This window comes from Mauremys mutica, chromosome 6 (assembly GCF_020497125.1).
Source record: "Mauremys mutica isolate MM-2020 ecotype Southern chromosome 6, ASM2049712v1, whole genome shotgun sequence".
Taxonomy (NCBI): Eukaryota; Metazoa; Chordata; order Testudines; family Geoemydidae; genus Mauremys; species Mauremys mutica.
In genome coordinates this window covers 101047062-101060449 of record NC_059077.1, presented here as the reverse complement: position 1 = coordinate 101060449, position 13388 = coordinate 101047062, and the positions used below count along the sequence as shown (strand labels likewise).

The window sequence follows — 13388 nt, the reverse complement described above, 5'->3', positions numbered from 1 at the left end:
TGCTGCAAGCTGCAAGACTGTGAACGCTGAGCTCACCTCCGTTGATTCTGCATGTGAGTCACCTAGAATGGAATTGACATGAGCAAACACTCAAAGAAGAAAAACCGGTTACCTACCTTTTGTAACTGTTGTTCTTCGAGATGTGTTGCTCATGTCCATTCCATTACCCGCCCTCCTGCTGGAGTTGTTGGCAAGAAGGAACTGAGAAGATTTAGGGCCGGTGGTGCCTGATGTACTGCTCACCTCGGAGCCGCCCTATATGGTCTTCTACAAAGACAAGGTCCAGCTGCGCCCGCATCCAGTGTTTCTGCCCGAAGTCATTTCTCAGTTTCATACTGGCCAGGACATATACTTACTGGTCTTCTATGTGAAGCCCCTTGACTCTGATGAGGAACGCAGGCTTCATACCATGGACATCAGGAGGGTGTTGGCATTCTACATAGATAGAACGAAGCCGTTCCATAAGTCAACACAGTTGTTCGTTGTGGTGGTGGACAGGATGAAAGGTCGTCCGGTATCTACTCAGAGAATCTCATCCTAGTTTACGGCCTGTATCCGTTACTGCTATGAGCTGGCAAAGGTGCTTCTGCCGGTGATTGTGCATGCAACAAGGGCACAAGCATCATCATCAGCCTTCCTGGCACAGGTGCCGATCCAAGAAATCTGTTGGGCTGCTACCTGGTCGTCCGTCCACATGTTCACGTCGCATTATGTGCTGACTCAGCAGGGTTGAAACGATGCTGGCTTTGGTAGAGCTGTGCTGTAAGCTGAAAGCAAGACTGTGAACTCTGAACCCACCTCCGTTGATACTGTTTGTGAGTCACCTAGAGTAAAATAGACATGAGCAAGCGCTCAAAGATGAAAAAATGGTTTCCTACCTTTCCTAACTGTTGTTCTTCGAGATGTATTGTTCATGTCCATTCCATTATCCGCCCTCCTACCCCTCTGTCGGAGTTGTCGGCAAGAAAGAACTGAGAGGGCGTAGGGCCAGCGGTGTCTGATATACTGTGGCATGAGCATGGCACTCAAGGGGGTGCCACAGCCAACCCTATGGTTACCGCTAAGGTAAAAATCTCGGACGACCGCACACACTTAGAATGGAGTGGACATGAGCAACACATCTCAAAGAACAACAGTTACAATAGGCAGGTAACTGTTTTTTCTGTTTAGTAATGAATTGATGACCCCTACTCCACCAAATATTTCAACTCATAAGAATCCCTTAATCTCAGAGGTTTTTTTTTTTAAATGAATATTCTTGGTACATTGGGGAGTGAGGCTGGAATCTTAACTCAGTTAAGCACAGACTATCCCAATTGACAACTAACTGGCAAGTAGGCCACTATTTAAACTGCAGAGAAACACAGAAGCCATTTAAACATCATATACCTGGAAATCTCCTCTTTTTGTCTTCTCCTTGCAAGCCAAAATCCCAACACCTATGCAGTTAAACTATTAGATGGTTCCTATTTTGAGATCAGATCGATCTTTTAGTGTATGTGACATACTGGGGTGAACACATTTACCCTTTATTTTAGGAAATTGTTCTATTAAATACCTAACATCAATATTTCTGTTACTGCCTTTTAACACCAGCGAGACCAAGCTGGTGTAGTCTATTTAAAAATTCCAAGATTGTGCTACTTTCTTTGTAATCAGTGAGAGCAATCGTCTTTGGGCTGAATAAATTAAGACAATGCTTAAGATGCCATTGCTATTATTTGGGAAATATTTAAACTGGAAGATTATAATTGTAGCAAAACAGTTGGTAAGAATTTTTTCACAGAAATTTCAGACTGTTGGACATAAAGGCTACTTTACTGGAGCACTTTCTAAAGTCTAATAAATGTCCTGAAATAGGTTGTTCAATGAGCTATGTGAAGCAACCAAAGGTAACTAAGTGGCCTAAAGTTTCTAAGGCAATGTGTACTTACCCTCTTTAAGTCCCAAGATGTACACTCCTAGGGAGGTGATCCTAGTAACTTGAAAATAGATGCAGGCCTCTATTTACTCCTTATAGCTCAAAGGCACAGTATTCTAGAAGCACATGCCTTCTGTTTGTCTCCCTGGATTAATAATATGCTGGCTGCAAAAGCTAGATAAGGACTTGTCAGCTATTCTATAGACAAATTCACAGAGGAATATTTTTCTACTTTTCCAAATGGCATTGAGCCTATCAGTGTGTACATCCTATGATATACTGTCCCTTACAGCAAGATCAATGACCTCTGTCTGAGTGGTCAGATAAGTACTATGTGCTATAGCATAGGCAGTGTGATTGGCTGATATATTCCAAGTTTATTTTACTAGTCTACCATTTGGGAAGAACTGTTCTTTGCACTGTGCATTAGGAAACAGTTGGTTGAGTCAAAGAAATTACTTGTCTGACAAACCAGACATAATGGATAGGCATAAGTCCATCACAAATTCCCTTTTAGGCCTGCTGTAGTGGGACTGTGGCAGGGTGGGAAGACATTTAAAGATTAGTGGTCTGTTTTTATCAAGATGTACTGACATGCTGAAATCAGGTTAGGATTTGGAATACCTCTTCCCTTCATTCCACACACATGTCCTGCAAAAACTCCTTCAGGTTAGAGGATTTATGAAAAGACTTTGATATCTATTTCATATTGTGACTATAGTTCTAGTTCTCAAGGTAAGGAATATTTTTCTAAAATGTGTTCCATCGGCTTTATTAGTCCCAATTGCTCACGGGACTTCATGCCTATGCCGGATTTAATGGGAGTCTATAGATTTGTCCTCATCAATCATTTCAAGCTGGAGAGACTTCAATCAATACTAAGGATAATAAGACAAGAAGAGATTCTGAGCTCCTTAGCCATCTTATCAGGGTTTTCTGAAATTTACAGTTTAAGCCTTTTGTTTTCATAATGCAGAAGTTCCCTTTGATGCGGTTTTACTTTTCAGTCTCTTCATTAATCGTACTGAGTGTACATCTCATAGATGTCAGTGGCATAGAAGAAGCACTGTTTGCCATCAAATGGGGACCAGGTTTGAATTCTGGAATTGGATCCTAGTCTCTTAAAGCAGCAGAGACTGGGAGCACTGTGCATGGTGGTACACATTCCTTCTTAAGAAGAGAGGGTGTTGTTCAACAGCTATACCTCTGGCATGGTCAGAAGCAGTATTGGCTTCAAAGAAAGCATAGTGCCATTCTCCCTTGTAATGGATTGATACAAGTTTATATTCCATATACTGTATAAGTGAGGAAGTATGGAATAATGTCTGATCTGTTTTGGGATAAATCTTTAATCTAGGTGGTTTGGCTCATTTTATGCCCAAAGTACCCTTTGTCCATCATTCTGTTGCCCTGTTGAGTTTGTGGAGATTTGTAGCTTCCTTCAAGCCTAAAAACAAGTAACCAGGCTGTTATAGATTGGCTCTGAGTTCTGTTTCTCTGCTTGAGCCTCCCATCGTGATTGTCCAAGCTAACCATTATGAAACCCAGTTAATGTAGTTTTAAACAAGAGTATTTTATTGGAAATTTTACAGAAATAGAGAGAAATTCAACAAATATAAATTAAGAATAAAAATAAACACACCTCGTTGGACATTGCAGAGAACATTGTTAGACTAAATGTAGTTACAAAATCTTGCAGTTTGATTTGCCTGACATTGTTTGTTTGTTTTTGTATAACTGTTTTGACTAATGGTTCTTGCTCTTTGCAGAAGTACGTGGATTTTAATCAGAATATCCATTTACAAATTTCAAATGCACATTTGCTCCCTTTAGGAATTGATAGCCATCTTTCATTCCCTCTTTCACATATGTAATAATCAGCCAACCTTAACAATTCTCCAAATATAGTAACATTAATTGGGTTGTCCCTCCCGTCTGAGTTTGCAAGATTAATAGCAACTGTTGGTGTTTACTTCCACTATACCAAAAGTAAAAATTCAGTTACAAACTCTCAAGAATATTGCAGCATTGTACAGGATCATAGGTTAAATACAAAAAAGTCCTGTATCCAGGCACAGCTAGCTATCTTAAAGTACGACCCCCAGTGAGTCTCAGAGCTGGGTCAACTGACTCAGGGTCCTGGGGCTTATGCTATGGGGCTAAAAATAGCTGTGTAGACCTTTGGGCTCAGACTGGAGCCTATGCTCCAACTCCCACTCCCCCCCACCAGGTTTCTGAGTCCACACTCCAGCCCGAGCCTGAACATGTATGCTGCTATTTTTAGCTCTGTAGTTCAAGCCCGACTCTGAGATTTGCTGTTGTGGGTCTGTTTTTGCAGTGTAGATGTACCCTCAGAGAACTTTTGAAAATAGGAGCTGCAGGTTAGGTTGGGGCACTTATTGTTCTGACCCTAGATTTCAGGACCTCCTTATATTTTTCATGCTTGAAAAGACCCTAGGCTACAATTTTCAACATGTCTTATTTTAGTAATTGCCTTGATTTTGAAAATTGCTGAGTGGGATCTGTTGGGTGCTCAGCATGGTACAAATCTGATCACTCATCTAGGTGCCTAAATTTGCACCCATATTTGAAAATCTTGGTCTTAGTGTATATGGCAGTGGAATGGTATTTTATACCACAGGAAGTTATGCCTGATGGGAATTCTATGATGCTGAAGACACAAAGTGCTGGAGGAGAGAAGTGTGTCTGCAAAAAGGGAGAAAAATCACAGGAGCAAGCATATTTAAATATTTCTATGAGGACAGCTACTTAATTTGATCAGATTCAGAACTATAAGTTGTAGACTTCGGTTACCTTTTTTTAATGCAGTGAGCTCATTGAGTGATAATGCATATGAAAAGGAAGACCAGATCCAATGTGGCATAATACAATATTTTAGAACAGTGGTTCTCAACCCTGGGGATACACACAGGTCTACCAGGGGATACTCAGCTCATCTAAATCAACGTGGGGATTGCAGGATGGGCTTAGGGGGGCACGAGATTTTGTAAGCAAGTAGTTTTTAAGTGAGGTGAAACTTGGGGTGTGCAAGGCAAATCAGACTCCTGAAAGGAATACAGTAGTCTGGAAAGGTTGAGAACCACTATTTTAGAACACTGATCTACACAGCATCAGGTCAGGCATTTCTTGTTCTGACGAGGAATCACCTATTCAACAGCAGACTTCTTACCCCTTAAGTTGCTCAGCTGGGTTCAGTGGTTCTCAAACTTTTGTACTGGTGACCCCTTTCACATAGCAAGCCTGTGAGTGCAAACTCCCCCTTATCAATTAAAACCACTTTTTCAAATAAATGCAGGAGGCAAAGCGGGGTCTGGGGAGGAGGCTGACAGCTCGCGATGCCCCATGTAATAACCCCGCGACTCCCTGAGGGGTCCCGACCCCCAGTATGAGAACTCCTGGTGTAGATACATTCATCTATATTTTTTTATATAATTCACCATTACTCAGGGGATCTAGAGTTCTTGCCCTGAACAGTGCAAAACCAGAGAAGCATTCAATATGCTCTTTGAGGAGTATTGATCTTAGTTGTTAATGTAGACAAACTTTAATAACTCACAATGCAAGCATAACAGGATTAATACATTACTAATGAGTGCAGTACGTTAAGCATGTTCCATAAACAAAATGATGATAAACCCAGCACAAAATTACCATTTCATCAAGCTAGGTTGTACAAAACTCTGATATGATCAAGGAACATTGGAGAGCTACATTGTAGACAGAGAAATATTTGACTACTCCTGTTTTGTTTACCTTGCTGGGAGCCTGTTTCTCAGGACAAACTGTCTTAACTGCAAATGACTGTTCTGAATTGACTAGATTCTTCTTTCCACCTTCCTATTTGATTTTCTACAAGGAAGGAACATCATCCAAAAGGTGTTGTAGAATAATAAGAAACAAAATAATATGGGTGAAATACTGGCTCCATTGAAGTGACTGGGAGGGTTTCCATTGACTTCAATGGAATGAAGATTTCATCTTTCTTTATATTGGGCATTAATAAACAGGGCCAAAATATTCCCCTTTAAAATATGTGAGGAAGAAAAGTAACCAATGACACGTTATTAACATCATCTTTGAAAATATAAAAACAGTGAATCTAATTATGCAGTTCTATGGTATGGAAGGATACATTTCTCACCCAACTGGTTATTAGCTTAGACCCTACAGCATGAGGATCGACTGTTACTGTAATTTTCTCCTGTGTAAAGAAATAGTTGATACCACTCTTAGTCACATCAAAGTCAAATACATTTGTAATTCTTACTAAACTATTTTCCTCAATAACATCTTGTGGAAGAGAGTCCTACGTGTTAAGTTTATGTTGTATAAAAGTGTATTCATGTTTTAAACTTTTTTTAAAATTAATCTGATTAAATTAATTCTAGTCTTATAAGAAAAGGTATACAAGAATGTTCAACTGGCCTTGCCTATATTCATTTTTTTTATATCTCCATCATGCCACCTGTTCTTTTATTCTTTTCCTTTCCAGACAGAATGGTCCTACACTTTTAAATCTTTTCATGTATGATAAGCCTTTGTTTCCGTGACCCTGAAATTTTTTGTTGTCCTTTTCTGAACTCCTCCTTTTTCTGCTTACATTTGTTTGAGGTGACAGAAACTGAGCATGATGATGGTTCATCAGTTTCTATGATAATGCCATAATATTTTCTATATTATTTTGTTTACCCCTTAATGTAGTCTAACATCCCCCACCTCCTTTTTTGAACATGAAGCAGATTGAGCAGATATCTTTATTGAGTTCTTATCAATGATGTACACCTAGATCTTTTCCCTGAGAAGTTACTATTAATTTATAATCCATTGATGTGTGGGTAATTATAAATTGTTGTTTTCAGTATGCATTAACTTGCTCTTGTCTGTTTAATTTTATCTATTGTGTTGCTAATTACCTAGTTTTGTTAGGTCCTTCTGGAGTTCCCCAAAGGCCTTCCTTGTCTTAACTGACTTAAAATGATTTTGTCATCAACAAATTCTGTCCACAAATTTGGTAACACCTAAAGAATTTTAAAATGTTAGAGAGGTATGAATTATCCTAACAAATGCCTTGTTTGTTTCTTTTCATCACATACTCATCTGCATGTTTTACAATTAAATCTTCTAGTTATTTTGGAAGACCTACAGTATTAGCTTTAGTATGGTACAGTGGAAATTGCTCCCCCCCCCAATAAATTATATAATGTGGTTTAAACAACTGTTCAAGAAACCATCAAAAACCAGTTCTGTAGCAAAATTTGTTAAAATAAATATTAGAAAAGCTGCACTGAAAAATTTGTGAATATTTTAATATAACTGACACAGAGGAGTGGTGAGTGGAGATGGCCCTTACTACAGGTTTCATCTCTTTTTGTTAGTAGTTCAGCTGCTGCATTCTTCAGGTCCTCATTCCCATTTGGTCCTAGTGATTTATTACAGAGTGCTTTATTTCAAGTTTTCATCATTTTTAAAAAATACCTTTATCTAGATTTCTTTATCTACAATGCTTTGCTACTTTTAAAGAAAGTGTAGCCCTGGAGCATAATAAAGAGGTTCTCAAGCTGTTGTCTATGAAGCACTTGCTTTTGGCATGCATCTGGTCACATGGCAGTTGCCCTTCCTCCTTAATTCCAGCTGCTAAATTCCATTACATGCATTCAAAATTACATTAAATATTTCCTTGCTATTATTTTTTCATGTAAGCAATATTAGCGTCTCTGCAATTTCCTTATCCTCTTCGGTTGCCTCCTTTACACCTTGGTAATCTAACAAACACACTGGATGAATTCCTGGTTCCATCACCATGAATAGAAGGCTCCCATGGACTTCAGTGGAGCCAAGATTTCATACATTGATTCTCCCTTGAGCTTGCTACTTCTGATGGACATAAATATTTTATTATTTGGCTCTTTCTTCCTTACATTTCCTCCTTAGTTATCGTAAACTTCATTTTACATTTTGCCTGTTTATCCATTTTTCTGTTCCCCTTTATTGTCCTCTGCAGCTGTACTACCTTCTTTGATCCTGTGTGATCTCAAATATTAAGCTGCCCCCCACTACAATGTGGCTAAAAAGATGCATCCTCAAAACAAAACAAAAAAATCACTTTAGAAATATTAAGAAAGCACTCAGTCCACCCACAAGTGTCCATGCCAATCAATGAAAACATGGACAAGCTACTGTAAGCCATTCCAATTGGCACGGTAGGCTGGACAAATGAGCTTTCCTTTATGCAGACATAATTTTCTTTCTGAAATTTCCTAGTAGAAAATAAATCACTGTCTAAGTTCCATACTATGAACTAATAAGTGGGTGGTGCAGAAAAATGTTTGCATAGAACACGACTTATGTGGAAAATGGATTAATTCTGAGGTTGTATGTTTTTCATGTGGATTTTCAACAATTTGTGCTGTTTTCTCTAGCTTTCAGTTAAATAATTTTTTTGCAGGATTCGTTGCAAAGATAGCTTTCAGAATGTAAACAGACATGTTATTTGTCTTTTAGGGCCTGATCCTATCAGTTGCTGAGCACAACCACCAACAGTTAACTTCAGTAGGAGTGGAGGGTGCTCAGTATTTCTGCCAGTCAGCAAAAAGAAAACTGTGTTGTTCTCATTTTAATAGGATGTTACCTTTGAAAATTATAATTATGACCACGTAAGTGGTTCTAATAATAAAAATAGTAGATTGTCATACCAGTATGATCTAGCTAATCAGCTTATCCAGTTATGGCTGGAGATAAGTTTTGTATCCCAGTGATCTATTCATTTGGAAGGACATTGCCTAGGAATGCAAGTCTTTATAAAGATGAAGTCTTTATTTTTCTATCAGATATTCATGTGATTAGAAAAATAATTGAGAAACTTGCTGCAATCCATAAACTTGGTTAAGATAGTATTTCCAAAAAATACATCGGTCTCTATTCAGTAGATAAAAACATTTCAATGTAATACTTCAATTATTGTTAATGACATTTTGTGAGTCTTAAAAATATCTGGAATTAGAATATGCTTAGGTAAAGTGGTCTGGTCTGCGATCAGTTTTTGGGAAGCAATAAGTAATTACAGTTGTCCTGACTAGATTTTGTGTGGTCATGGTTCGGACAAAATAATATGAGTAGGAATAGATTTTATTGTTTCTAATTGTGCCCACGAAGTGCTAGATGTTTTCCAAACATAACAGAAGACCTGGTTCCTTCCCCAAAGATTTGATGCTCTGAAAAGCAAAAGCAAACGGACAAAGGGGAAAAGAAAGAGATGCATAAGATATATACAAATGACAATGCAGTTCATGACCACATTAAATAATATACTGTTTTTATCACTAAATTATATAAATATTATCTATATACCAATCAAATATAAGTATTATGTATAGCTGCCAAAATTGGTTTCTTTTAGATGTCATGGCAGAAATGGGTCTTCTGAAGGGATTTAAATGCAGTGAAGGAAATGGGTTTATGGGTCAGCTCAGAAAGAGCATTAAGCATAGAAGACCAGCATGGAAGACAAACAGGCAGCCTGGTCTAGAAACTTTGACAGAGCAGAGCGAAATAGGCAAAAGACATAAATAGGGAAGGTGAAGTTATGCAGTCAGGGATATCCTAGTCTGCTGTGTGGACTTTATTCTTATCTTCAAAATCTAAACTTTATCTTCTTCAGTTAAAACAAGTTTTTCTATTTCATGTTTGCCGCCCCTGTTAATAAGCTCACTTCCAGAGGAAATATTTCATTTAGTAATTTTTTCTGCTATTCCTGATCAGTGAACTGTGTGTGTGTGTGCGCATGCGCATGCATGTGCATTTGCTTGGTTTTGTATTTATAGAGCTGTTCAAGAATTAAGGTAATACTGCTTTTTAAAAAAAGTTTGTGAATACCAATTTCTGCTCACCATCATCATACAAAGGTATATGGAACTGCTGCAGTTCTAGTGTTAGACCTGTTTGGGTGGAGAAGCAGTTGTTTGAAACACATTACATTGTTGAGTTTCTTAGTTACAAAGATAAAGGATAAAAGGTAAAAGCAGTACATCTGCCAGTATGATGGGAGTGTCAGGGTGGAAACAAGTGTGACCAATATTGCAAAAGAATAGTGAAGAAAATCATGATCCTGGTGGCTGTATGATTTTGTAAACTAAAACCAGCAATAAACTGCACATAAATTTGTGAATTTAAGTACTTGTTTTCAATGATGGCATTTATTAACCTCATGTTACATTTTCTTTAAAAATAGCTTTACAACGAATTGACTATATGTTTTGAAACGCGGAAAGCAAGTGAGATTCAGCTCCAGCAAAGTCACGCTTCTCTTCAGGGTCAGCTACTGGAAAAAGAACAAAAGATAAAGTGGCTGGAAGAGCAACTACAGCAGGCCCGAGAGGCCTTACAACCAGTACATCAAGATTCTCATCCAAAACATAGGGAACAGGTGAAGTAAACTTTATTTAATAGATTCTAAAGATTGAACTTCCACACAGTCAGTAGCACAGAGGAACCTATAGATGCTTCTACTGATAATAATAGAAGGCATATGCAAGCAGACTACCATTCATATTCTGGAATAAAGCCAGAGGAAATCTGCAATCAACTGGCAGGTTTGTGTGAAATTTATGTTTGTGTCATGAATATTTTGTGGTTGAAAAGTGAGAATTATTTAGTTTGCAGATAAGAAGAATGTGAAATTTCCCAATTTTTGTCAGTGAAAATAAGTAACTGCTGAGCCTGGCATTCTCATTGTTTGTGGCTGTATTACTAAAATTCATTAATGCAATCTGGATCACAACCTCAACATGAGTCTGCAGTGCGATGCCGTTGCAAAAAAAGGAAGTGCAGTTTTAGATTGCATTAACAGAGGCATAGCATGCAAGTCACAGGAGGTGATAGTACCACTCTGCTTGGTGCTGGTTAGGCCTCAACTGAAGTACTGTATCCAGTTTTGGTCACCAGTATGTAGAAAGGATGTAGAAACTACGTTCGGTGCTGGGGAAATAGCACCACCGCCCCATCCACTGGTCACACATGGCTCTGCTCCCCGTGGCCCCTCCAGCCCACCAAAGTTCTGGGGAAGAGGCCACCTGCGGGGCACCCCCTACAACACCACGGGCACCTCCAGCTTCATGGGCTGCCGGCCAAGTGGACAACTTTGCCGGTGGATACACGTGCCCCATGGGCCACACAGGGAATCAGCCTTTGCCTCCTTGAGCCCACCAGCTGGCTCACAAGGCTGGGCGAGCTCAGGGACAAGCCTGATGGGATGGGGGGCAGCGGTGGGCCTGGGGCAGCATGGCACTCCATCCCATGGAGCGCAGCTGGGTCGCGGGGCAGCAGCTCGGGCATCTCCAACTAGCTCGCACTCATTTAAACTCACCAGACAAGTTGGCTGCAGCACAATGGGTGGAGGGCGCCACTGCTTGGCTCAGGGTTTTAATTTCTCTCCACTGCATGTGACCCTGGACACGGCAGCTCCGTGCCGCCGTTAGTAGCCTGCTGCACAGCTTAGAGGGAACTTAGTAGATGACCATTGTGGTCCCTTCTAATCCTATGATTTTGTGATTCTATTTTTTAACCAGTTTTACTTTTCTATTTATTAAACAGCAGAATGAAACAAGACAAAAGCATTCCAAATATTCTTAAAAGCCTACACCTATGGGTTTTGGTTATTATTCACTGTCTTGTAATCATAGTGTCTGTTTCATTATTACAATGTAAATTTTTAACTCTGAAATGCATTCTCTTTCTAAAACATAAATTTCACCAAACCAAAGTAATAATCTGACTTCTCTTATTTTTTTATACATGTATGGTACTTGAGACATTAAAGTTAGTATGAAGAGATGATACTTCCATTGAAATGCCATAATTAACAGGCATTTGAATATTTTTATTTATAACTGTGAGATTTGACTAGTGTGTGCATTCTAGTTAATATGTAATTCTGTTGAAACTTTTATAACGTTCTCCTAAATTCCAATTCTGTGGTTCTTTAAGGCAGTCAGAATAGGAAATACTACTACAATGGTCAAAGTAAAGATCATTCAGAAATACCACTTATTACAAAGAGTGCAGATATGTAACTAAAATTAAATAAAGATACTATCTAGGAAAGTTAGATATGTATGTGATGTATGTGAAATATAGGGATAAAATAAGTTTAAAAACAGTATGAATTCACTGTTATTTTTCTAAAATCCTTATTTCTTATTCCCAGAGTGTTACTCCAGCTTTACACTGGTGTAACATCATTGATTTCAATGATTTTGTTGATTAGATGTGTTAATTTAATTACAATTTTTGGAAGACTGATTTAAGTCAGTGGCAAAACTCCCCTTGACCATAGTTGAGTCAGGATTTCACCCAGCATAAAAGGGCAAAATTGAAGTTTCATTTTAAGAGTTTTCTAGTTCATATTAATCACAGATTATATTATTAGGGAAGTATCCTAATTTTAAAATATTTTATTATTTAAATTTGTTTTTGTAATTAGGAATACTTCCCTATTAATCATAGCTAGTAATCATAGCTGAATCTTAACATGGTGTTTTGTAAATTATTAACTACATGTGTTTTGAACTATCTTTAGACAATCAGATTATAGCTTTCATCCAAGCCTTTCAAAATGACAATATGACCATTGATTAGGTAGTATCATATTTTAATTACTTGTGGCTTCTTAATCCTATCATACCTCTGAACAGTCTGATGGGTTGGGCCTTCTTAATATTATCGTGTATACGATTTTGATAGAAACATAACATCAGAAACTTTATTATCCACTTGTATTATTTATGGTATTATTTACAATACTTTTCTTGGCCATACACGCATTATCAATGAAATCATGCTTTCAGAAATGTTCTACATGAATTAGTTTACTTTACTAAAATGTATAAATATAATTGTAATCTGATAACATAGAAAATCTCAAAATGGAATTTTTTAAACTGTCAATAGTTATGGTAGCAAAATGCCTTCTATATAATGAACAGTATGTTGTCATCAAATTATGGTGATCATTTAAAACACTGTAATACAACAGAGTATTGATTATGGCAACCAAAGGACTATTAATTACTTTTCACTTAAGATCTTGTGTTTTGAGTTATAAAACTGAAGAAAGAAAAATAGAAGTAAAAGTTGGTCAAATTAGTTTGCATGAACTATTGGGTAAAAATTACAATCTGTAATGACAAAAAGTAGTAATAACATTTTTCAAATGTTGATCTCCCTCCAACCTGCTGCTAAGTATCAATTTGCTGGAGATTATTACATTAGTTCTGTATTACAGGATTATATGGCTTGTAATTGCTCTTACAACAAAGTTAATTCTGTCTATATTGAAATGTAATGCAGAAATGATAGTGCCTATATTTTTAGTACTAGCAATACTCTTTAATATTTAAGTTAAGACAAGCGCCATCTCTGTAAATAATTTTAATTAGAACAGTGCAGTAAT

General features: G+C 37.8%; 1 protein-coding gene and 1 long non-coding RNA gene across 6 annotated transcripts in view; one reads left to right on the top strand and one right to left on the bottom strand.

The window, feature by feature from the left end:
* Positions 1–13388, top strand: part of CNTLN (centlein) — a 268961-nt gene that overhangs the window by 97991 nt on the left and 157582 nt on the right. For all 5 annotated transcript variants that reach the window (XM_045021860.1, XM_045021859.1, XM_045021864.1 and 2 more), the window contains exon 9: positions 10170–10364. In XM_045021860.1, the coding sequence (XP_044877795.1) occupies positions 10170–10364 (195 nt within the window). The remainder of the gene's footprint in view (positions 1–10169; positions 10365–13388) is intronic.
* LOC123373091 overlaps positions 10221–13388 on the bottom strand; it is a 25761-nt gene continuing 22593 nt past the window's right edge. Inside the window, exon 4 of the long non-coding RNA XR_006580559.1 lies at positions 10221–10259. This is a non-coding gene — a long non-coding RNA (uncharacterized LOC123373091). The remainder of the gene's footprint in view (positions 10260–13388) is intronic.